Source organism: Nycticebus coucang, chromosome 22 (assembly GCF_027406575.1).
Source record: "Nycticebus coucang isolate mNycCou1 chromosome 22, mNycCou1.pri, whole genome shotgun sequence".
In the NCBI taxonomy this organism is placed as follows: Eukaryota; Metazoa; Chordata; class Mammalia; order Primates; family Lorisidae; genus Nycticebus; species Nycticebus coucang.
The window spans coordinates 48,627,641-48,653,701 of NC_069801.1; the positions used below are offsets into that span (position 1 = coordinate 48,627,641).

The window sequence follows — 26,061 nt, forward strand, 5'->3', positions numbered from 1 at the left end:
AAATGAAAACTCCAGAAAGGCTTCCTCCCATCCCAGACCTTTGTGGGGGGCCAGCTGATCCCAGTAGGTCTCAATCACTTGCCTACTATTAATCAGATTCCCACGGCTCCAGATTATATGTTGTAGCCAGCTTACCAACTCCTCACTGTGTTCCTTGAGCTGTGTCTCTGGGTAAGGTCCCCATGCCAGGTAATGCTGGATTCTCTTTTTCCCCAGTTGTATTAGGAGAACTCAGCTGAACAAGCCTCTGGTCCACCATCTTCCTCCACCCCCTCCATATGAATTTCAAAATCAGTTCACTAATTTCTCCCCGGCACCAAAAGGCAGTTGGAATTTTGACGTAATTGATTCTGTAGATCAAATTGGAAAGTACTGCCATCTTAGGAGTATTAAGTCTTCCAATCTACGAACATGAATATCTTTCTATTTATTTAGGGTTTCTCTAATTTCTTCCAACAATTTTTTGTGGCTTTCTGTATATAAATCTTCCCTTTGTTAAATTTATTACTATGTATTTTATTGTTTTTAATGCTATTGTGAAAAGGAAATATTTTCCTAATTTCATTTTAGATTTTGCATTGTTAGTGTATAAAAATACAATTTAGGCTAGCTGCAGTGTCTCACACCTGTAATCCCAATACATTGGGAGGCTGAGGCAGGCAATGACTTGAGGTAGGGAGTTCAAGATTAGCCTGGGCAATAATATAGTAAGATCCTGTCTCTACAAAAAAAAAAAAAAAATTAGTGTGGTAGCGTGTGCCTGTAGTCCTAGCTATTAGAGAGGCTGAGGTGGCAGGACTTCTTGAGCCCAGGTGCTGGAGGCTGTAGTGAGCTACAGGTATGCCACTAAACTCCAGCATGGGCAACAGAGACGCCATCTCTTAAAAAATTAATTAATTAAAAAAATGTAATTGAAAACCAGGCACAGTGGTACATGTCTTTAGCTACTCTGGAGGCTTAGGCAAGAGGATCACTTGAATTTAGGAGTTCAAAGCTGTAGTGTGCTATAATCATGCTGACAAATAGCCAATGCACTCCAGCCTGGGCAACAGAGGCAGACTCCCACCTCTCAACAACAACAATAACACAAAACTCTTTAAAGATTACAAATGATTTAATCGAGTTTTGTATACTGATCTTCTATCACAGCTACAACCTTGCTGAACTCTATATTAGACCTAGTTTTTTATGGATTCTGTAGGATTCTCTACATATAGTAGAGAGTATGTAGCTCTTGTTATTTGTGGTAGTTACATTCTCTAAAGTTGCCAGGACCACTGAATTAGTGAATACAGAACCACTGTACTAGGGGAAATATGTACATACAAACATACATACATAACACCCTTCACACAGATTACGATCTTAAATCCTAAAGACAAAGTGAAAAAGTATTTTACTCCAGTAGACTCTATTTTCTATATTTTGCAGAAGAGAGGAGGTTCAGAAGTGCTCAATAACTTGCTTAAGGCTGTCCCACTAACAAGTGCTAGATGTGGATTCAAACTTCACCTCACTGACTCCCAAGCCGGAGTTTCCTGCACTACATTTTACTGCCTACCATCTTTATCTTCTGGTCACCTCTGCATGAGAACTACAACAACGAGTGTCAAGTGAGAGTTCAACCTCAGCTGGGAATGTGTGTGCTTGGCAATTCATTCACCACTCTGTACAGGTCCATGAATGACTGCATATGGATTTTGGAGTTACAAATAAACTCTTACCAAGTAGGTGAATTTGCAAATATGGAATCTATAAATCATGGGAACAGAAATAATGTCTGCATATTATGTTTATATGCATAAACATATCTCTTTTCTGCAAAGAGATACGTTTACTTCTTCCTTTCCAAACTGAATGCCTTTTTTTTTTTTTTTATCTAAAACTGGCTAAAATTTCCACTACAACATTGAATAGAACTGGTGAGAAATGACAATTTATCTTTCTCACAATTTTCAGGGGAAAGCTTTCAATATTCTGCCATTATGTATGATGTTATTTATGAGTTATATTTATAGATGCTCTTTATCAGATTGAGGAATCTCACTCTTTATTCATGGTCTATTAAGTATTTTTATTGTGAAATGGTGTTGATTTTGTCAAATGTTTTTCTGGTTATATTGAGATGATATATTGACGTATGTTTTTGTCCTTTATTTCTATTAATGACATTGCTTATTTTTCTTTTCTTTCTGTGCTTTTCTTTCTCCCCTCCCCTCTCTTTTCTGAGTCTTACTCTGTTGTCACTGCTAGAGTACAGCCCACTGCAATCTCAAACTCCTAGGGCTCAAGTGGATTCTCCTCCCTCAGGCTGCTGAGTAGCTGAACCTCCAGGCACCTGCCACCACACCTGGCTAATTTTTTCTATTTTGAGTAGAGAGGGTCTTGCTCTTATTCAGGCTGGTCTGGAACACCTGAGCTAAAGGGATTCTCCTGCCTGGGCTTCCAAAGAACTAGGACGACAGGCATGAACCACCCCACCTGGCCTGAAAATGTATTTCTTTATCCATTCTGCCAACATCTGCCTTTTCATAGAAGTGTTTCATTCATTTACATATAAGACAATTACTGATAAGATAGGATTTGTGTCTGTCTTTTTTTTTTTTTTTTTGGCCAGGGCTGGGTTTGAACCCGCCACCCCCTGCATATGGGGCCGGCATCCTACTCAGTTGAGCCACAGGCACTGCCATGTGTCTGCCTTTTGTTAATTATGTCTTTTGTCGCCCTCTCTTTCCCCATGTTTGACTTTTTTGTTAAACAGATATTTCCTAATATATCATTTTAATTCTCTTGTCATTTCTTTTATTATATATTTTTAAGATTTTTTTAACTAACGTAACAATCTATCTCAAAATAATACCAACTTAATTTCAACAGTATATATAAACTTTGCTGCTGTGTATGTGTTCCCTCACCACTCGCTCAGGCATCTGGACTGTCTCAGGGATAGTTTCTATCAAATGCTTCTTTTCCTGTGGAGAGGCCATATTGTGTGCTGTTATTATCATACAAATTTCATCATATGCCTATCAATACCAAAATATAATTAGTTTATGCAGTTCTCTTTCAAAGTAGGAGGAAAAAAGTTTTACAAACAAAATGTTTATTTATAGTGTTTTTTATATTTACCGATGTAGTTACCTTTACCTGTGTACTTGATTTCTTCATGTAGATTTAAGTGTTCCTTCACTTCAGCCTGAAGAACTCACTTCACCTATGTTTCATACAGAGCAGGTCTTCTACTGACAAATTCAGTTTCTATTATATGAGCATATAAATTTACAAGGATAGTTTTGCAGGGCATATTATAGAATTTTTAGTTCAGAATTTTCTCTTCAGCTTTTTGGTCATTCCATTGCCTTGTTGCCTTTGTGGTTTCTGATGAGAAATCAGCTATTAACCTTTTGACATGGCGGTGCCTGTGGCTCAGTGAGTGGGGCACTGGCCCTTTATACCAAGGGTGGCGGCTTCAAACTCTGCACAGGCCAAACTGCAACAAAAAAATAGCTGGGCATTGTGGTGGGCGCTGTGAGTCCAAGCTACTGGGGAGGCTGAGGCAAAAGAATCGCCTAAGCCCAGGAGTTGTGAGCTGTGTGATGCCACGGCACTCTACAGAGGGTGATAAAGTAAGACTCTGTCTCTACAAAAAAAAAAAACCTTTTGACACTGTCTTACATGTGATTAGTTGCTCCCTTCTTGCTGCTTTGTATGTCTCTCTATCTTTGGCTTTTGACATTTTGATTATCTGTCTTGCAGTTGCCTTTGTGTTTACTCTTCTTGGAATCTCTAGGGCTTCTTAAGTATGTAAATTTTTGTCTTTCCTCTGATTTAGGAAGATTTTGGTCATGATTTCTTATCCAATTCTTTCAGCTCTTTTTTTTGCTCTACTTTGGGACTCTCATGATGAATATGTTAGCAAACTTGATAGTATACCACAGGTACTTGATGTTCAGTTTATTTTTCTTCATTCTTTCTTCCCCTGTTTCTGATCCTCAGAATGGATAATCTCAGTTGGTTTATCTTTACATTCATTGAGTCCTTCAACTGCCAGCTTACATCTATTGAACCCTTCTGATGAATTCATTTCAGTTATTATGCTTTTCAACTCCAGAATTTCCACAGGGTTATTTTAAATCATTTTTTCACTCTTAATCAAAATTCTCTATTTGGTGAAACATCATTATCATACTTTCCTTGATATGTTTGGAAATATCTTAAAGTTCTTTGAATATATTTAAAATAGCTCATTTAAAGATATTGTTTAGTAAGTTAAGCATATGGGCTATCTCTAGAACAGTGTCCATAACTGCTTTTTTCCCCTTGTATGGACCATACTTTGTTTCTCTGTATCTCCCATAATTTTATTCGTTTCTTGATTTCTTTTGTATCTCCAACTACTTTATTTAACTTATTTATTTTTTGAAACCAAATCTCACTCTGTCGCCCTGGGTAGAGTACCATGTAGTTATAATTCACAGCTACCTCAAACAGCTACAAAGCTAGCTCAAGTGATACATTTTATTTTCTTTCAAGTTATACCCTTGCCTCAGCCCCATGAGTAGCTGGGACTACGGGCACGCATCACCACACCCAGCTAGTTTTTCTGTTTTTAGTAAAGATGGGATCTCACTTTACTCAGGCTGCTCTCAAACTCCTGAGCTCAGGCTATCTACCCGCCTTGGCCTCCCAGAGTGCTAGGATTACAGGCATAAGCCACCATGCCTGACCTACCCACATTTTCTTAAAAGTATTTTTCTTAATTACCAAATATAACAGAATGCTCTAGTTGTCTTTTAGGTACCAATTTCTAGCTAAACTTAAATTGTTCACTATGATAAAAAATATATGTACTTTATACAATTTTCATGCTTTGAAATTTAAAACTAAATTTATGACTTAATATATAGTCACATTTCTTAAATATCCCATTACACTTGAATAAAATTTAAAGCCTGAAATTGTTGGGTAAGCACTGTATGTCTAGAAAATTTGGTAGTCTTATGGTCTCAATCTTCTATGTCTTTACTGATTTTCCTTGTTATTCTAACAATTACTGAGAAAGGAGTGTTAAATTTTCCACTGTTGGCTTGGTGCCTGTAGTGCAATGGTTAGGGCACTAGCCACATATGCAGGGGTTGGTGGGTTCAAACCCACCCCAGGCCTGCTCAACAACAATGACAACTACAACAAAAAAAAATAGCTGGGACTTCTGGCAGGCACCTGTAGTCCCAGCTGCTTGGGAGGCTGAGGCAAAAGAATCACTTAAGCCCAAAAGTTGGAGGTTGCTATGAGCTGTGATCCCACAGCATTCTACCAAGGGCCACATAATGAGACTCTATCTCAAAAAAAAAAAAAAAAAAAAAGGCTGGGCACCTGTAGCTCAAGCAGCTAAGGCGCCAGCCACATACACCAGGCAGGTTCAAATCCAGCCTGGGCCTGCCAAACGACGACAATACAAACAAAAAATAGCTGGGCGTTGTGGCAGGTGCCTGTGGGTCCAGCTACTTGGGAGGCTGAGGCAAGAGAATCGCTTAAGCCCACGAGTTGAGGGGTGAGCTGTGATGCCACAGCCCTCTACCCAGGGCGACAGCTTGAGGCTCTGTCTCAAAAAAAAAAAAAAAAAGTCCACTGTTGTTGGTTGTATGTATATTTCTCTTTATATGTGTAAGTTTTATTTACTTTGAGGTGTAAGTAATTAGATATGTCCATATTAGAAATAATTATCTTCCTAATTTTTATCAATATGAAGCTTCATTGAGCAACATCAAATTTTTTGCCCTAGTCTATTTTCTCTGATATCAGTATAACTACATTGGGCTTCTTATGTTAATGTCTACATAATATATCACTTTCTGACTCTTTTACTTTCATCCTTAAATATACGTTTATATCTAAGTCTTAAAAACTATGTTTGACTGGCTTTTCAAAAATGCAGCCTGATAGTGTCTTTTTTTTGTTTGTTTGAGATAAGAGTCTCATTACGTCAGCCTTGGCAGAACGCCATGGCATCACAGCTCACAGCAACCGCAACCTCTTGGGCTCAAGCGATTCTCTTGCCTCAGCCTCCCAAGTAGTTGGGACTACAGGCACCCACCACAACGCCCAGCTATTTTTTGGTTATAGTTGTCATTGATGTTTGGCAGGCCCAGGCTAGATTCAAACCGTCCAGCTGCGGTAGATGTGGCTAGCGCCCTAGCTGCTGAGCTTACATGCGCCAAGCCCTTACTGTCTTTTTTTAATTTAAAAACTATGGCTATTATTTAGGAATAATAGTATATTATTGTTTTACTGTAGAATTTCACTATTTCCTTGGCTGAAGTTCACTGGCATAATCATAGCTCACTGCAGTCTGAAACTCATAGTCTCAAGCAATGCTCACACCTCAGCCTCCAAATAGCTGAGACTACAAATGCACCACTATACCAGGTAATTTTTAATTTTTAGACATGGGTTCTCACTATATTGCCTAGGCTAGCCTCAAACTCCTGGCCTCCATCCTGAGTAGCTGGAATCACAGGCCTGAGCCACCATGACCAGTCTACTACCATTCTGTTATTATTGTCAAACACTTTTTTTTTTTTGCTGTTTTTTTTTTTTTCCGAGTGTCAAACCAGTTTTGACATTTGTTAAATATTCTTCTTTACTTTTTTGCATTTTGCCCTAGGAGTGTCTGTAAATTTCTCACATGTCTTCTTTTGAGTGATAACAAGTAGGATTACAGGGCTTAGCCTTAAAAATGTTACTGTGGAAAAGAACCTCAGAAAAATAGACAAAATCTCGCTTCCCATATGGCTATAGAAAAATGAATATATTTCCACAATAATATGTCATAGGTAAACTGGTGAATTATAACAATTCACCAACTATCATTCTTAAAAGGTATTTTTGTTTAGTATAGAATTTGTGGGTGGTTGGTAGTTATGATCTTTCAGAACACTGAGGATATTTCACTGTCTTTTTTTTTTATTATTAAATCATAGCTGTGTACATTAATGTGATCATGGGGCACCATACACTGGTTTTACAGACCATTTGACACATTTTCATCACACTGGTTAACATATCCTTCCTGGCATTTTCTTAATTATTGTGTTAAGACACTTATATTCTACATTTACTAAGTTTCACATGTACCCTTATGAGATGCACCACAGGTGTAATCCCACCAATCACCCTCACTCCACCCATCCTTCCACCTCCCTCTCCCCCTTCCTCCTATTCTTAGGTTATAACTGGGTTATAGCTTTCATGTGAAAGCCATACATTAGTTTCATAGTAGGGCTGAGTACATTGGATACTTTTTCTTCCATTCTTCAGAAACTTTACTAAGAAGAATATGTTCCAGCTCCATCCATGTAAACATGAAAGAGGTAAAGTCTCCATCTTTCTTTAAGGCTGCATAATATTCCATGGTGTACATATACCACAATTTATTAATCCATTCATTGATCAATGGGCACTTGGCTTTTTCCATGATTTAGCAATTATGAATTGGGCTGCAATAAACATTCTAGTACAAATATCTTGGTTATAATGTGATTTTTGGCCTTCTGGGTAGATACCTAGTAGAGGAATTATAGAATTGAATGGCAGATCTATTTTTAGATCTCTAAGTGTTCTCCAAACATCTTCCCAAAAGGAACGTATTAATTTGTATTCCCACCAGCAGTGTAGAAGTGTTCCCTTTTCTCCACATCCACGCCAACATCTGTGGTCTTGGGATTTTGTGATATAGGCTAATCTTACTGGAGTTAGATGATATCGCAAAGTAGTTTTGATTTGCATTTCTCTGATGATTAAGGATGATGAACATTTTATCATATGTCTGTAGGCCGTGCGCCTGTCTTCTTCAGAGAAGTTTCTCTTCAAGTCCCTTGCCCAGCCTGGAATGGGATCACTTGTCCTTTTCTTGCTTATATGTTTGAGATCTCTGTGGATTCTGGTTATTAAACCTTTGTCGGAGACATAACCTGCAAATATCTTCTCCCATTCTGAGGGCTGTTTGCTTGCTTTACTTACTGTGTTCTTGGCTGTGCAGAAGCTTTTCAGTTTGATCAGGTCCCAGTAGTGTATTTTTGAAGCTGCTTCAATTGCCCGGGGGGAGGTCCTCCTCATAAAATACTCGCCCAGACCAATTTCTTCAAGGGTTTTCCCTGCACTCTCTTCTAGTATTTTTATAGTTTCATGTCTTAAGTTAAAATCTTTAATCCAGTGAGAGTCTATCTTAGTTAATGTTGAAAGATGTGGGTCCAGTTTCAGTCTTCCACAGGTTGCCAGCCAGTTCACCCAGCACCATTTGTTAAATAGGGAATCTTTTCCCCACTGAATGTTTTTAATCGGCTTGTCAAAGATCAAGTAACAGTAAGTAGCTGGATTCATCTCTTGGTTCTCTATTCTGTTCCAGACATCTACTTCTCTGTTTTTGTGCCAGTACCATCCTGTTATGATCACTATCAATTGATAGCATAGTCTGAGGTCCGGTAGCATGATTCCTCCTGCTTTGTTTTTATTTCCGAGTAATGCTTGGCTATCTGAGGTTTTTTTCTTATTCCATATGAAACGAAGTATTATTTTTTCAATATCTTTAAAGTATGACAGTGGAGCTTTAATAGGGATTGCATTAAAATTGTATATTGCTTTGGGTAGTATGGACATTTTAACAATGTAGATTCTTCCCAGCCATGAGCATGGTATGTTTTTCCATTTGTTAACATTTTCAGCCATTTCTTTTCTTAAGAGTTTCATAGTTCTCTTTATAAAGATCTTTCACATCCTTTGTTAGATGAACTCCCAAATATTTCATCTTCTTTGACAGTACTGTGAATGGAATAGAGTCCTTAACTGTTTTTTCAGCTTGACTATTGTTGTTACACATAAAGGCTCCCAATTTATGAATGTTGATTTGTAACCTGAGACGCTGTTGCATTCCTTGATCACTTCTAAGAGTTTTATAGTAGAATCCCTGGTGTTTTCCAGATATACAATCATATCATCTGCAAAGAGCAAAAGTATCATCTCTTCTGACCCTATGTGGATTCCCTTGATCACGTTTTCTTCCCTAATTGCGATGGCTAAAACTTCCATCACCATGTTAAAGAGCAATGGAGACAATGGGCAGCCTTGTCTGGTTCCTGATCTGAGTGGAAATGATTTTAATTTAACTCCATTCAGTACGATATTGGCTGTGGGTTTGCTGTAGATGGCCTCTATCAGTTTAAGAAATATCCCTTCTGGGTGGCACCTGTGGCTCAAGGAGTAGGGCGCTGGCGGCACATGCTGGAGGTAGCAGGTTCAAACCCAGCCCCAGCCAAAAACTGCAAAAAAAAAAAAAGAAATATCCCTTCTATACCAATTTTTTTAAGTGTTCTGATCATGAAGGGATGCTGGATATTATCAAAAGCTTTTTCTGCATCAATTGAGAGAATCATATGGTCTTTGTTTTTAATTTATGTGCTGAATTATACTTATAGATCTACGTATATTGAACAAGCCTTGAGACCCCGGGATAAAACCGACTTGGTCATGATGTATAATTTGTTTGATGTGTTGCTGGATTTTGTTTGTTAGGATCTTGTTGAATATTTTTGCATCTATATTCATTAGTGATATTGATCTATAATTTTCTTTTCTTGTGGGGTCTTTTCCTGGTCTGGCGATCAGGAAGATGTTTGCTTCATAGAACGTGTTGGGTAGTCTTCCTTCTTTTTCTACATTTTGGAACAGGTTGAGTAATATAGGTACTAGTTCCTCTTTAAAGGTTTGGTTGAATTCTGATGTGAATCCATCTGGTCCCAGGCTTTTCTTTTTAGGGAGATTTTTGTATGGTTGATGCTATTTCAGAACTTGATATTGGCCTGTTCAACATTTCCACTTGATTCTGGCTAAGTCTTGGAAGGTGACGTACTTCCAAGTATTGGTCAATTTCCTTCAGATTTTCATATTTCTGAGAATAAAGTTTCTTGTAATACTCATTAAGGATTTTTTTGAATTTCTGAGGAGTCTGTTGCTATTTCATCTTTGTCGTTTCTGATTGATGAGATTAGAGATTTTACTCTTTTTTTCCTGGTTAGGTTAGCCAAAGGTTTATCTATTTTATTGACCTTTTCAAAAAACCAACTTTTTGATTTATTGATCTTTTGTATAATTCTTTTGTTTTTAATTTCATTTAATTCTGCTCTAATTTTGGTTATTTATTTTCTTCTACTGGGTTTGGGGTTGGAATGTTCTTCCTTTTCCAGTTGCTTCAGATGTCCCATTAAGTTGTTAACTTCCTCTCTTTCCGTTCTCTTGAGGAAGGCTTGCAGTGCTATAAATTTCCCTCTTAGGACTGCCTTTGCGGTGTCCCAGAAGTTCTGATAATTTGTGTCTTTATTGTCATTTTATTCCAAAAATTTGGCAATTTCCTTCTTAATCTCATCTATGACCCAGCTATCATTCAGCATAAGGTTATTTAACTTCCATGTTTTTGTATGAGTATGCAGATTTCTGTTATTACTGAGTTCAACTTTTATTCCATGGTGGTCAGAGAAGATGCAAGGAATAAATTCTATTCCTTTAAATTTACTGAGGTTAGACTTGTGACCTAAGATGTGATCGATTTTGGAATATGTTCCATGGGCTGATGAGAAGTATGTTTATTCAGTTTTGTTGGGATGAAATGTTCTGTAGATGTCTGCTAAATCCAAATGTTGGATGGTTAGGTTTAAATCTAAAATGTCTTTGCTCAGCTTCTTATTGGAGGATCGATCCAACACTGCCAAAGGAGTGTTGAAATCTCCAAGTATTATGGAGCTGGAGGAAATCAAGTTGCTCATGTCTGTTAGAGTTTCTCTTATAAATTGAGGTGCATTCTGGTTGGGTGCATAAATATGAATAATTGAAATCCCATCATATTGAGTATTACCCTTAACAAATATGAAGTGACCATTCTTATCCTTCCTTACTTTTGTTGGTTTAAACCTATTGTGTCTGCAAATAGAATTGCAACACCTCCTTTTTTCTGATTACCATTTGCCTGAAATATGGACGACCATCCTTTCACCCTGAGTCTATATTTATCTTTTAAGGTAAGATGTGACTCTTGTATGCAGCAAATTCCTGGCCTGAGTTTTTGTATCCAGTCAGCTAACCTGTGCCTCTTTAGAGGACAGTTTAAGCCATTCATATTAAAGGAGAATATTGGTAAGTCTGATAAAATTTTTGGTTATCGAGTTTTTCTAAAGTCCAGTGGACATTTTTAATCCTTTCGCCACTGTGGAAGTTGGAGTTTGATCAAAAGTTTCTGAGTGAGTTTACTTGTGTGGTAGAGGATTGGGTTGGCCATTATGGAGGATAGGTCTAAGAATATCCTGAAGAGCTGGTTTGGTTATGGCAAATTTCTTCAACATTTCTTTATGTCATTAAAGTATTTAATTTCTCCATGATAAATGAAACTCAGTTTAGCTGGATACAGGATCCGGAGTTGAAAGTTACTTTGCTTTAGGAGATTAAAAGTCGATGACCACCCTCTTCTGGCTTGAAAAGTTTCAGCAGAGAGATCTGCAGTCATTCTAATATTCTTCCCTTTGTAGGTAATGGATTTCTTACGTCTGGCTGCTTTCAGAATTTTCTCGTTCATATTAACTTTAGTGAAGTTAATTATGATATGCCTGGGGGATGTCTTATTCGGATTGAGTCGGGCTGGGGTTCTGAAACTGTCTGCTATCTGAATTTCAGAATCTCTTGGCATGTCTGGAAAATTCTCTTTTATAATTTCATGGAGAAGGGCCTCTGTGCCTTGCGAGGCCACTTCATCACTTTCCGGGATTCCAATGAGGCGGATATTAACCTTCTTCAAATTATCCCAGAGCTCTCTGAGAGAATGATCTGTTTTTGCTCTCCATTTCTCTTCCTCTTTGAGAGTTTGGGGGCATTCAAAGGCTTTGTCTTCAATGTCAGAGATCCTTTCTTCTGCTTGCTCCACTCTGTTACTGAGGGATTCTACTATATTTTTCAGATCTTTGAGGGCTGCAAATTCTTGCTTCAGTGCATCAACATCTTTGGTGTTTTTGTCTTTAAATTCATTAAATTCTTGAGACAACTTTTGAATTTCTCCTCGAATTTCTAATTCCAACTTTTGAATTGCTCCTCAAATTTCTAATTCCAAATTTTCCTCCATTCTATTAATCTTGTTTGCAATCCAAATTCTGAATTCAATTTCTGACATCTTGACCAGCTGTTTATGAATGGGATCTTCAGTTACATCTGCCATATCTTTCCGGGGGGGAGGGTGTTGATCTATTCTGGTTATTCATGTTGACAGAGTTTTTCCACTGATTCTGCCCCATGATTATTTTACACCATTTGATTTTTCCCCTGGAGCTTTGATGAGGACCTGTACAGTCCTATGGCCTGAGAAACTGGAGACCTGTTCGGTGTGGTGGGGCTAAGTGGTTCTGTCTTGTTTTCAGCTGATCTCTGTCCGACCCTAGTGAAACAGTTACTCTGGGTTGAAGTCTCAGCTGTGGAGAAAAACCAGCAATTAAGTCACCCTGCCCCCCCACAGGCAACAATTGGAAAAGGAAAATCAAACCTTCCTACAACCACACACCCAGGGCACCACTTGAATAGTCCTCAGGCGATCAGCTCAGTTCAAAAGGTCAAAATCAATTGTCTCAGTCAGCACCTGTCTCAGGTGGGAGAGTTTAAAAGGTCTCTGGCAACTCGATCGCAGGGGTCTAGTGACAACTCAAATATGACTTGCTTCGGTGCTCCGTGAAGTCAGGAGGACCCACCTAGCAAATAGATTAGTCTGGGAAGGTTGATGCCTCCTTCCCCACCTTGCACCTCTGTCATACCCAGTCACTGATAGTCTCGCAGGGCTGTGACCCAGTTGCTTGTAGTGAACAGATACTCCAGGGATTTGCACCTGCCTGAATCACAAGGAAATCTATATCTGCTCAGCTAGGCCACTGCACTCTGCCTCTATCCAGCAGGGGGAGGTGAGACCTAACAACCTCGGGTGCTTGATGGAGGCTGAGGGGTATTCACTCAGTTCCAGCCACGCCCCTGATTGATGTTACTGACAGAACAGAACAGAACAACTTTGCGGGAATTTGTTTCCCTGCTAAATTCCCCTGCAGAAGAGAAGCTGTTTTGAGTTCCCAGAGCCTGCGCCTCAGGCCCCGTCTTTGCTCCTGCAGGTTTGTATTCGGTTGGCTGTTAGTTCTAAGCTCCTGCTTTCCTTTGTCTATAGGCTGACAATCCCCTGAGGGCCGGGTGCGTCTTAGGCTCAGTAAAGAGGTCCTCTGGGTCAGCCCCGCCCTGGGAATTTCCCGGCTCTGTACGTGCGTTTTCTAGTCCCCGTGCTCTACACAGGCCGGTACCATCTCAGGCAAAGCCTTTACTCATGGGGCCTGAGTTTCCGTCCTAGATCTGTTCCACAGTGGTTGCCACCTGAGATGATGTCCGGCCTCCTCTGGTTGCCCAGAGAGACAGGGGGTGTGGCTTAGGAATATCCAGGAGTGAGCCCTATTATTGCCAAAAACGGCTGCTGCTCTGTGCCTCGGGGCACCGCCACTCCGGTGTGGTTCCCTCTCAGCCAACCATCCTCTCTTCACTCCGGTGCCACAGAATCAGCACTGACCAGCTGCAGTCTAGGCCCTGTCCACACCCCTCGAGAAATCACCCAAGAATCTGGACTCCTGGGGGACAGGCCTCCAGACCTTAGAGTGAGAGTGGAGGGGAGTGTTGGGAGCTCAGAATTGCAGGTAGAGAATATATGCAGTTTTATACAGTTTTATGCCTGGCAGGAGAATGCCATGGCACCCTAGTAGGGGAGGTAGGTCCAGTTTTTAGAGGGTCTCTCCCGTGGAGTGTAGTGGGAGGACCTTTGAACTCTGCTCGTTTGTTTGTGGGCACTCCGAGTCGCTTTCATGGGGGAGGGGACTCCCATCCACTTGGTGATGGATTTTGTACCTTTTGTTTGTATCCTTGGGGTTGTAACTCACCAAGGGGTTGTTGTGTGTTCTTCAACCTTTTCTCTTGGTACAGGTCTAATCCACCAGGTTACTTGCTAAATTTCTGTCCTTAAACTCTCCTTCTGGATGGGAGCCTCTGTGGAAAGCTGGCTTCAGTCAGCCATCTTGTCTCTGCCCTATTTCACTGTCTTTTAGCTTTCATTACTGCTATTGAATAATAATCTGTCAATATAAACCAGTATTCCTTTGAAGAAATTTTTCAATAGTTTCTTTGAATTTCTATACACGTGGGCAGCGCCTGTGGCTCAGTCAGTAAGGCGCCGGCCCCATATACCGAGGGTGGCGGGTTCAAACCTGGCCCTGGCCAAACTGCAACCAAACAAACTGCAACCAAACTACAGGCATTGTGGCAGACACCTGTAGTCCCAGCTACTCGGGAGGCTGAGGCAAGAGAATCGCTTAAGCCCAGGAGTTGGAGGTTGCTGTGAGCTGTGTGAGGCCACGGCACTCTACCGAGGGCCATAAAGTGAGACTCTGTCTCTACAAAAAAAAAAAAAAGAAAAGAATTTCTATACACGTGAATTTCTTCTCAGGTATACATTTGGAAGTTGTCAGACTTCTTTCACTTCTGATTTAATATCCTACATAAGGTTCTAGAAAATCTTCCAGTGATTGACCTTTCAAATATTGTCTCTACTCCCTTTTTCTCTCCTCTCCTTCTACATCTCCAAATAAATAAATTGAAACATTTTTGCTCTATCCTCTATGCCTCATATATCTTTTCTGTATTTTTCATCTTTTTTCCCCTCTTTATGCTATATTTGGGTTAATTTCTTCTGGCCTATCTTCCAGTTTGCTAATTCTGTCTTCAGCTATGTCTACACTTTCCTTTGCTTACCCATATGTTTTCAATATTTATCAGCTTTCAGTTCAAGATTTTTTTTACATTTTCATACCTCCTAGGTCATATTTGACAGTTTCCTATTCCTTAAAAAGATATTCGAACTTGTCCTTTATTTCTTTAAAAGCAGAAAGTATAATTATTTTTGTAACTTTTGTGTAACTATTCCAATGTTTGAGATGTCAAATAATCATTTTGTGTTATCTGTTCTTACTCACGTTGTCTTATTTTCCTATGTGCCTGCTGATTTCTGACTGATAGGACTTATGTTTGCTTCTACCAGGCTTCTGGACCATGTTAAACCACAATCAAGACTTAAAGATCCCTAAAAGACTCAGGCACTTTGAACTGAGGCTGTAATTTCTCAGACTGCCTCACCCATTTCCACAACCTGAGAGTGAAGATATTTTGAGTCCTAGCTCACAACAGGGAGGGTCTCCTGTTAGATATACCGTCTTGTGGACATCCTGGGCTTTGAATGTGTTTCACCCTTATCCTGAAATACTATGAAATAAAATTCAAATTTACTGAAATTAGCAAATGCCAGCAAGGTTAAAGACAGCTGCCATTTGCACCTACTAAGTAAAAATTCCATCAGTTCCTAAGCTACTTAAATGATCCAAAATATAAACAGTGTTACATAAGTGAAAGAACTGGATTTTGCTGACCTACTAATCCCTGGTATATAAGAACCTATTACACATCATCCAAAGACATTTTAATCCTTATTAATTGTATAAGTATAATATTATAGCATTTATTACAGTATTTGTATTACATAATGCTTTACCATACATCTATTTATAATAGGTACCACCATATCTATCATTTATGGCATTAATTTATGATTTGATACTCTCATTACTTTCTCCTATTAATATAGTTCCACACTTCTTATTAATTCTGGTGGGTTTTTTTAAGTGAAAATAAATGTGTGAGGTGATATTCTTACTTGGTGAAGCAGTCATTAGACCAAAAATGTTTAGAACAACCTCTTTAAAAGGAAACAAAATATGTTTCTTAACTAAATTTCATACCAAATTTCATTATTGCTGAGATGGCCAGAATCTAATCCTATTATTTTTTTGCCTATTCTTTTTCCCAGTGAAATGAATTTTTATTTTTTCTTCTTTATATTTGGAGACAGCCAGATATAAAGTTGTACAATTCTACTTGCCTTCTGCTTAAGATTTCTTCACACATACAAATATCTATTTGGATTTTATAAAATATAGGAGCTGAGAACTTTGAAACCAGAGCAAATGTGGTCATCTTCAGAGTTGTATAATTAAAGTCTTCCCTCAAAGTATTCCTGATCTATTTTTGAGTTTATCAGAAAGACAAACTCAAGTATCATTTGCACTGCCTTTATTCATTTCTTTTGTCTCTATTCTTCTATTTATTATTTTGACATTAAAAGTTTGGTTACCAAACAATGAATATAAAATATATGCTTTATGAGAATGTCCCTAAGTACACAATTAATAACAGCTATGAAACAGTCATATTACAAAAATAATAAAGAAAATTTGCTATGTTGCATCCTATTATAAATAGTTACCAAAGTAATTGGGTTAATTTTAATGGAATTTTGGCATTCTTTTAGCATAAAAGTTTTTAACTTGGGGGTTCAGGAGCACATAAATATTTATTCTAGTGAAAATAGTGGTATATGCCCAAAAGATTTCTTTAGACCAAATTAAATTCATTTTAATTTTTTTTTTCAGACAGGATTTCACTGTTGCCCAGACTCACTGCAACCTCAAATTCCTGGGTTCATATAATCCTCCTGTCTCAGCCTCCCAAGTACAAGTGCTAATTTTTCCATTTATTTAGAGACAGGGTCTTGCTATGTCACCTGGGTTAGTCTCAAACTCCTGGCTTCAAGTAATCATGAAGCCTCCCAAAGTGCTGGGATTACAGGTGTGAACCACCACACCCAACCAAATTAAATTCTTAGGAGATTATTTCCCTGAGAAAATCAGACTTTTGTCATGTTTTGAAAATTTTATGACCATTATCTTTTGATTTTATGGTAATTTTTGCTATAAAGGAACTGCAATAATTCATTCAAAAAAATTTGCCATCTACCAATTCTTAATGTTGCAGATATATCCACAAACAGTAGGCAAAAATTTCTGCACTCAAAGAGCTTAATATTATACTGATAACTTCAAGATTTCTTTTTTTACATTTTAATATTACATTTACCTAGAGTTTGACATAAAGTGACTCCTTTTTTTCCAGCATAGACTGGTCTGCAACCTTATAATAGCATATCTATATGAATGCACTGACACAAACTTTATGAAAAACAATTCTGCAATGAGTATCAAAAGCTTTTCTTAAAAGCCTTAAAAATATACATGCAAATATACTCAGTAATTTCATCTCTTAGAACTTAACTAAAAGAAACAATTAAGAATGTACACAGAAGGCTGGGTATGGTGGCTCACTCCTGTAATCCCAGCACTCTGGGAGGCTGAAGGAGGGAGATCACTTTAGGCCAAGGAGCTCAAGAACAGCCTAACCTGGGCAACATAGCCATATCCTGTCTCTACGAAAAAAGTTAGTTGAGCATGGTGGTATGTTCCTGTAGTCCCAGCTACTCAGGAGGCTGATGTGGGAGGATCACTTGAGCCCAGGAGTTCAAAGTTATGGTGAGCTGTGAGCTATGACCTCAGCTCACTATAACCTTTCACTCCTACCTGGGCAACAGAACAAGACCTGTCTCTAAAAGAAAAAAGGATGTACACAGAGATTGGGATGTTCATCATAGCATTACAGCATTAGTACTAGAAACAACTCAACTCTCCAATACATGTAACTGGTTGAATACCTTATGGTATTTCTATATTCTATAAATAATACATAACCACTTACATGCAAGTTTTATGAATTATATAATTTCTACAGAAATCTTATAAGGAAGTAAAATGACATACCTTATTTAGAATTGTAGGTTATAGAAGGATATTAACAACATGATCCCATATACATTAAAAAAGATAAATGGCTATATAACAAAACTTTAACTGTGGTTATCTCTATCTTATAAGATTACAGGCAATCTTACTCTTCTTGTTTCTCTGTTTTTCCATATTTTCTATTAAATTAAAACAAAATAATTGCAATAAAGAGTCAACAGAGAATGCATTATTAACAAAACTCAAAAGGTGTTTAAGAGTTTCAAAATCCTAAACTTCACCACCACACAATACATACATATATCGGAATTCAAACTGTACATCCTCTGTCTATTAAAAAAAGTTTCAGTTTAATCTTTAACATAAAGACAATGTATTATAGGACAAGGGCCAAGGTGTATTTAACAGTTTGCCCTTTTCTTCAAATAAAGTATTGTGACAATCCTATAGAGCTAGAGTACTACTTGAAAAGAAACACCATAGAACATGCCCAATATTTCCATCTGTAAAGAGTTATTAAATAATTAAAATAAAAATACACTGAGTAGTTACCTATCCAGGGCCTCCTTGAAGTATTTTCTCTGGACATCAAACTGAAAGACTGTGCGTTCACAATCAGTTGAGGCATTATCACTACCCCCATGTTTCTTCAGGAAGGCATCAAACCCATTCTCATCTGGATATTTCAAACTACCCATGAATACCACTAAATGGGAAAAACATAAAGTCACAGAACACAAAGATACAGACAATATTTATTATCAATATTTTTATTATCTTATATGCATAGAAAAACTGAAAGAATATACATCAATACATTATAAATGGTTATGTCTGGATATACTTACTTTATCATACCTCTGTTTTTACAACTTTCTATAACATTCATGTATTATTTTTATACTAAAAAACATTAATTTTAAAGTAAGAAAAATGTGTAACTAATTTATAAAAAGGCTAAAATCTAAGCAGAAATACATATGCAGATTATTTGCTAGTATAAAAATTCAGTGAGAAGTTTCTCCTCAAATAACTCAGAAAATCAAAATATAAAAAGTGAGTAAATTAGACAAATAGGTATTTAAATTTTGTGATTGGGGCGGTGCCTGTGGCTCAGTCGGTAAAGCGCCATCCCCATATACCGAGGGTGGCGGGTTCAAACCCGGCCCCGGCTGAACCGCAACCAGAAAATAGCCGGGCATTGTGGCAGGCACCTGTAGTCCCAGCTACTCGGGAGGCTGAGGCAAGAGAATCGCTTAAGCCCAGGAGTTGGAGGTTGCTGTGAGGTTTATGATGCCATGGCGCTCTACCAAGGGCCATAAAGTGAAACTCTGTCTCTACAAAAAAAAAAAATAATAATAAACAAAAATAAATAAATTAATGTTTGTGATTGTATAATACTCCACATAGGTTTTATTCAAGTACATTCATAATAAACTGAAGTTTCTATTTTTTTAGTTTTTATATTAATTATGCCCTTTTATTTTCTGTATTTCTGATGCTTTGATATCTTAGGGCCTTGCTAACGCTGGAAGAGATGCTTCTCTCAGGGCTAGTCAATTCCTGGTAAATAGCAATATTCTCCTGATACATAAGCTTTACTGAACCTGAATAATAATAACACCTACATTTTAAAATACTTTCTTAAGTGGTTTCATTCTCATTCTCAATATAAGACACCAAAGGAAATTAAAAGGTCCCCCATGATATTCATGAATTAAAGACTGTTTTCTTAGTCTTTTTCTCTTATTAAATATATCACAATTTCTATCAAATCAATTACTTATCTTTGAAATCAACTCACATAAATTTAGAGGGGGAATGATATATTACAAGATCTTACTGTGCTCCAAAAAGTGTGCCAGCCCGGGCAGGTCATCTGGATCAGCAAAACTCCCAACTCCAACACAAAGAGCCGCTGCAGACTGGAGTAAGTAGAACACATACAAATAGTTGAGTCAATCCTAAAGGAATAATATCAGCATCTCATCTTAAGGATTCACTTGGAGATGGATGTTTTCCAATAGGAAGTAACAAAAATTCTTTCCCTGAGAATCAGGAGGAGCAGCAAAGTGAAACTCACCAGAACTGTGTCAGTTTCACCCTGCTGCTCCTCCGCTTGACATCCTGCCAAATGCTCAACAGGTGCAGACCTAAGGAAAAAAGCAGAAACAGACAGAAAAAGGAGGAGAGGGACTGGACAGCCCACCCAAATATCATTTCATGTCAGTGTTTCAGAATTCTGAACCAAGTTTGTTCCCTTACTTATTAGATTTTGGAAATCTGCAGAAGTAATATATGTAGGTAGATTATCTCTAAAGATCTCTAATTAAAGACTCTGTATGTTCAGTAATCCAGTTACTAAATGTGAAACTTCTATGTTACTTGGAAAGTTTTGTTTTTCTTAAAATAGAGAGTAAAGTAACATTTTAGGAAAAGATCTAACAAAAATAATGATTAAAAAATAAAATCTTGTAGCCGGGCGTTGTGGCGGGCACCTGTAGTCCCAGCTACTCGGGAGGCTGAGGCAAGAGAATCGCTTAAGCCCAGGAGTTGGAGGTTGCTGTGAGCTGTGTGAGGCCACGGCACTCTACTGAGGGCCATAAAGTGAGACTCTGTCTCTCCAAAAAAAAAAATAAAAAAATAAAATAAAATCTTGGGCGGCACCTGTGGCTCAAAGGGGTAGGGCGCTGGCCCCATACGCCGGAGGTGGCGGGTTCAAACCCAGCCCTGGCCAAAAACTGAAAAAAAAAATAAAAAATAAAAAAATAAAATCTTTAGCTATTAAAAAAACTATAGAACTAAACTTTATTATTATTCTTTTTTTAAAATATGGAACGCTTCACGAATTTGCGTGTCATCCTTGCGCAGGGGTCATGCTAATCTTCTCTGTATCGTTCCAATTTTACTATATGTGCTGCCGAAGCAAGCACAGAACTAAACTTTAAAGAGGCTTTTTAGTTCTTCATACCTTACTGAAGATACATAGTGTACATTGCTTGTCACTACATATTCTCCCAATACCTTAGGAAAATCAAAGGTTTTCTTTTTAATCAAAGTTTTTAACAAAACAGTTGGCTAAGAGGTACACCAAACTCTATACTTAAAATAATTGGGGCATGGGGCAGCGCCTGTGGCTCAGTCGGTAAGGCGCCGGCTCCATATACCGAGGGTGGCGGGTTCAAACCTGGCCCCGGCCAAACTGCAACAAAAAATAGCTGGGCGTTGTGGCGGGCGCCTGTAGTCCCAGCTACTCGGGAGGATGAGGCAAGAGAATCGCTAAGCCCAGGAGTTGGAGGTTGCTGTGAGCTATGTGAGGCCACGGCACTCTACCGAGGGCCATAAACTGAGACTCTGTCTCTACAAAAAAAAATAATAATAATTGGGGCATACCATTATATCATTATAGAAGACAAAAAAGAAGAGAAAAATAATCAATTTCACTCCTTTAAAATAGGAAGGTGAATTATTAGCTTTTTCAAATCGTATAGCTGTCAATTTTATAGGGCTAACACATTTCTGTGAAGGAGACTGTTTTGATAAATGGTTGCCCATTAGAAAAAAAGTCTTTAAAAAAATAGCATATACCTTGGCATAAAGTCTAACTATGTGTCAGAAAATGAAAGTATGCTGTTTAGAAGAACCAAACAGCCTCATTTGATACTATAAACTCCATTTTGAAGACTTAGGCACATAAACTCAGTTAAACATGGGGGAATATTTACTTCTTCAAACCATAGTCTAACCTGTTCTGTGATGTTTTAATAGATGCCTAACCTGCTTTCAGCTCCAACTACCCCATAAAGATTTCTTGTTTCGACCAGCAGGGCTGAAGACATTTTTGAATAAGTTGACTTAAACCACAGTCTGTCAGTCAGCTTTGACCACAGCAAAAACAGGCTCTGCGATTGCTAGAAAAGAAATTCATACTTGAGAATTTTCTACTCAAGAAATTCATACTTGAGAACTGAATTAAGAAAGCCCTGAACAAATCATAACTCAGTATATATCATTCTTATATTTCAACTTTCTTGTTAATTTATCAAACTTTTCAGATCAACTTCTTTTAGAAGGAAGAAAATAGAGGGGAATAAAAAAGTCATCTCAGAAAAGTGGTTAATTTCTTAAGTAGGTAAATGTTCCCCCAAAAAACTATCAAATTGTCTCTTCCCACTATCTTTATTAATTCTCATATTTACCTGAAACAGAGTACACATTTTTCAAATGGAAACCATAAAAGCACTTCAAAACTCTATACTATTCTTAAGCCATCTTTTACCAAGACTAATCTACTTTATTTCCCTTTTACAGACATTCGTTCAATAAATATAAACCATTTTCCATTGTTATAATCATGTAGTATCTTTCTAGAGTATTCATTGATTCTGAATCAAAACAATTTGATCTCCTCATCAAATTACTTAGGTTCCTTAGTTCCATTCTAGTATAACCCAGAAAATTAACAGTCAATATTTTATGAGGGAATATATCAAACTGAATTTTCAGTAAAGTAGCATCTACGTCTCTCTCTCTCTTTTTTTTTTTTAGGAGACAGAGTCTTATTCTGCTGCCCAGACTAGAGTGCACTGGCATAATAATCATAGCTCATGCCACCTTGAGCTCCTGGGGTCAAGTGATCCTCCCACTTCAGAATCCTAAGTAGCTGGGACTATAGCTACTACAGCTACACACCACCACGTCCAGCTAATTTTTCAGTTTTTGTAGAGATGGGGTCTGGCTATGCTTACCCAGGTTGGTTTTGAACTCCTGTCCTCAAGCAATCTTCTCATCTTGGCCTCCCAAAATGCTAGGATTACTACCTCATGCTAGGCATGAGTCACCATGTCTGGTCCCCAAAGTCATTTTATAAATGATCACTAGGCTCTGATCCAGCTGATTCTAGAAAAGGTAATCTTTTATAATTTGATTCATCTAACAAAATACAAAACAGTACCAAAAAGCCTTGGAAGTACATCTTCATTTGTCAAGGGTGCTTATGATTGCTATAAAAGATTAAGTATATAATATTTTAACATTAAAAATGGCTATTAAAACTATTTTAATTGTTTACATTGCTTTATCAGTTAATAGAAAATTTAAAGAAACTCCAAAGCAAAAGTTATTTAGAGATAGATATAGAAAGAATTTTATGGATAAGAAATATTCAATTATTAAGTTGTAACACAGCCTTAGAACTAAATGAACCTCAAAAATCATGTAATCTTCTAGAAATGTGAAAAAAAAAATGAGAAAATAAAAAGGCCTAAGACCATCCAGAAAGACAGGGGTACAGCCAAAATTAGAGCCCAGGTTTCCTGACTGTGTTCTTTCCATTCTTCGACTTAAATTTTTTTCCTATTATTGCTCTATTTGGAATTATGAGATCTATTTTAAACTAAAAATGAATTTGTTAATTCTTAATCTGTTTATAAAGACCTTGGCATATAGAGTTTTATTTCTTTTTGTTGTTTTTTTTTTTTTTTTTCAGTTTTTGGCCGGGGCTGGGTTTGAACCCGTCACCTCTGGTATATGGGGCCCGTGCCCTACTCCTTTGAGCCACAGGCGCCGCCCCAGATTTTTATTTCTAAAGCATTCTGAGCTAAAACTACTTAGTTTATCACACTACCCCAAAATAAGATCACTTATAATCTGAGTAGCAAGGAGCAAAAAGCTTCTTAAAAACATGACTCAATCCCCTCAATAATTTAGTAGAAGAACCAGAATAATCTTTCATTTAAACAAATAATTTTTTTCCAGGAAGTATGATTACTGAAGGATTTAGTTAAATCATACCTAGTACTTACAACTCATATCTTCCTATCTTTGAGGGCTGAGCACTTGTAAGTATTCATTGACCACAAACATTTGGTGGTCGATTCTACTATACTGCTTCCAAAATACTGTCCTTTATTATGGGTATGCCCTACTACAAAATAGAGGCACTCTTCAAAATATATCAAGAGAGACATTCTTCCTATTAAGCACTGTTTATCTATTCACTGATTGTCGCTATATATTAAATTAACTAAGCTCAATCTCCCCCACTTCTTTTCAACTTTTACAAAGTACTTATTTTTCCAGACCTTTGGTGTTTTGGGGTTTTTTTGTTTTGTTTCGTTTTGAGACACAGCCTCAAGCTGTCGCCCTGGCTAGAGTGCTATGGCATTACAGCTCACAGCAACCTCCAACTCCTGGGCTCAAGCGAGTCTCCTGCCTCTGCCTCCCAAGTTGCTGGGACTACAGGCGCCCGCCACAACGCCTGGCTATTTTTTGGTTGCAGCTGTCATTGCTGATTGGTGGGCCCCTGGGCTGGATTCGAACCCGCCAGCTCAGGTGTATGTGGCTGGAGCCTTAGCCGCTTGAGCCACAGGCGCCGAGCCTTGGTGCTTTTCTACAAAAAGAGCTGAATCAAATTTAATCACCCAGACAGAAATTACCCATATGATGGCTCTAGGAGCTCTTGATGCCCATGTTAAGATTTGACACTAGCCCCATTCTTTCCTTCTTCTTCTTCCAGTGTCTCTAAGAACGATACACTCTCTTATTCCTCTAGCTCCGGCTAAGAATTATATAGCTCTTCACATACCAGTATTTGTTTTTAAAACATATTGTATACAATACACATAAATTCAAATATTACCACTGATTACCTCTGACAAACATAATTATGGGTGATTTTCCTATTTTTGTTTTCTTTATATTCCATTGGTTTCTAAAATCAGCATTTATCACTTTCATAATCACACTGACATTTTAAAAATGTAATCCTTATACAGAGTAGACCTTTACTGAAGAACAAAAAATAAATACATATTCCTTTTTGCCATTAAGAAATAAAGCATGAGTTTAGAAGTTATCCCAAAGAATTCCCAAATGAGGAAAAGATAAAATAATAGACATGACTCACACCTGTTTTTCAGTGGTTTTCTTTCTAGCTTCTGCTCTCTCTTCTATTTCTTCCAATTCATTATCCTCAGTATCAAGATCATCATCATCATGTTCATCATCATCATCAAACTCATCTTCATCGTCTAAACCCTCTTCCTCATCATCTTCTATTTCAGCTCCAGAATCTTCATCATCATCATCTTCTTCTTCTTCCTCATCTTCCTCCTCATCTTCATCCTCTATTGCACTTCCTGTTTTACCTTCCATATTAGTTAGGTCTGAAATCAAAAGTGCCTGCAAGCCATTCCGTAATTTGATGTATCTGAGGGAAAAAACATCATACAACATTTTTATCCGGCTGCTTATTACATTATACCAACACAAGTGATCAGCATAGCAGAATACAAGGGGGAAAAAAATCCAAGCACAAGCACACACACAGAGTCAACACTATTTGTAAACTAATAAAATTGGTGCTCTGGGAAGGGAACCACAAAAGCTAGTTAGTTTCTGTGAATAGCCAGAGGGAAACACAGGGAGAGACATTTCACTATATAACCTGTTTGTTTTTTAAATTTTGAACTATATAGGGCGGCACCTGTGGCTCAGTTGGTAAGGCCCTGGCCCCATATACCGAGGGTGGCGGGTTCAAACCCGGCCCCGGCTGAACTGCAACCAAAAAATAGCTGGGCGTCATGGCGGGTGCCTGTAGTCCCAGCTACTCAGGAGGCTGAGGCAAGAGAATCGCTTAAGCCCGGGAGTTGGAGGTGGCTGTGAGCTGTGACGTCATAGCACTCTACCGAGGGCCATAAACTGAGACTCTGTCTCTACAAAAAAAAAAAAAATTTTGAACTATATAAATATGTATGTTTACCTATAGAAGTTAAAAATAAACAACAAACACACCACACTGCCTCTCCTATTTTTCAGTTTGTATGCGTTTAAACATTCCAACATTCCTCCATACCAGAAGACTTAGCTTAAGAGAAATGTATCCCTTAATATACAGAGCAGTCATGCCAGTTTAAGTATTCAAGTACAAAAATTTAAACTGTTGATTCCCTTTTCTACAATATATTTCACATTATACCAGTTATTCAAAGCTGCTGTTGTGAACTTAAGAAATGGCTAAATCGGGCGGCACCTGTGGCTCAGTCAGTAAGGCGCCGGCCCCATATGCCGAGGGTGGCGGGTTCAAGCCCAGCCCCGGCCAAACTGCAACCAAAAAAAAAAAAAATAGCCGGGCGTTGTGGCGGGCGCCTGTAGTCCCAGCTACTCGGGAGGCTGAGGCAAGAGAATCGCTTAAGCCCAGGAGTTGGAGGTTGCTGTGAGCTGTGTGAGGCCACAGCACTCTACCGAGGGCCATAAAGTGAGACTCTGTCTCTAC

The 26,061-nt window shown here is 38.1% G+C and overlaps 1 protein-coding gene and 1 non-coding gene across 3 annotated transcripts in view; both read right to left on the bottom strand.

Annotated features, from left to right (window-relative positions):
• The window catches only part of NRDC (nardilysin convertase), a 126,768-nt gene that overhangs the window by 71,702 nt on the left and 29,005 nt on the right, over positions 1 to 26,061 (bottom strand). Inside the window, exons 2-6 of one of the 2 annotated variants that reach the window (XM_053576455.1) lie at positions 24,696 to 24,996; positions 21,564 to 21,697; positions 19,870 to 19,939; positions 19,630 to 19,711; positions 18,339 to 18,492 (exon numbers count right to left, since the gene is read on the bottom strand). In XM_053576455.1, coding sequence (XP_053432430.1) covers positions 18,339 to 18,492; positions 19,630 to 19,711; positions 19,870 to 19,939; positions 21,564 to 21,697; positions 24,696 to 24,996 — 741 coding nt within the window. The remainder of the gene's footprint in view (positions 1 to 18,338; positions 18,493 to 19,629; positions 19,712 to 19,869; positions 19,940 to 21,563; positions 21,698 to 24,695; positions 24,997 to 26,061) is intronic. The other variant, XM_053576456.1, reaches the window with a different exon arrangement.
• LOC128575768 (U6 spliceosomal RNA) lies at positions 20,613 to 20,719 on the bottom strand. Its single transcript, XR_008377160.1, has one exon. It is a non-coding gene; the product is annotated as a U6 spliceosomal RNA (small nuclear RNA).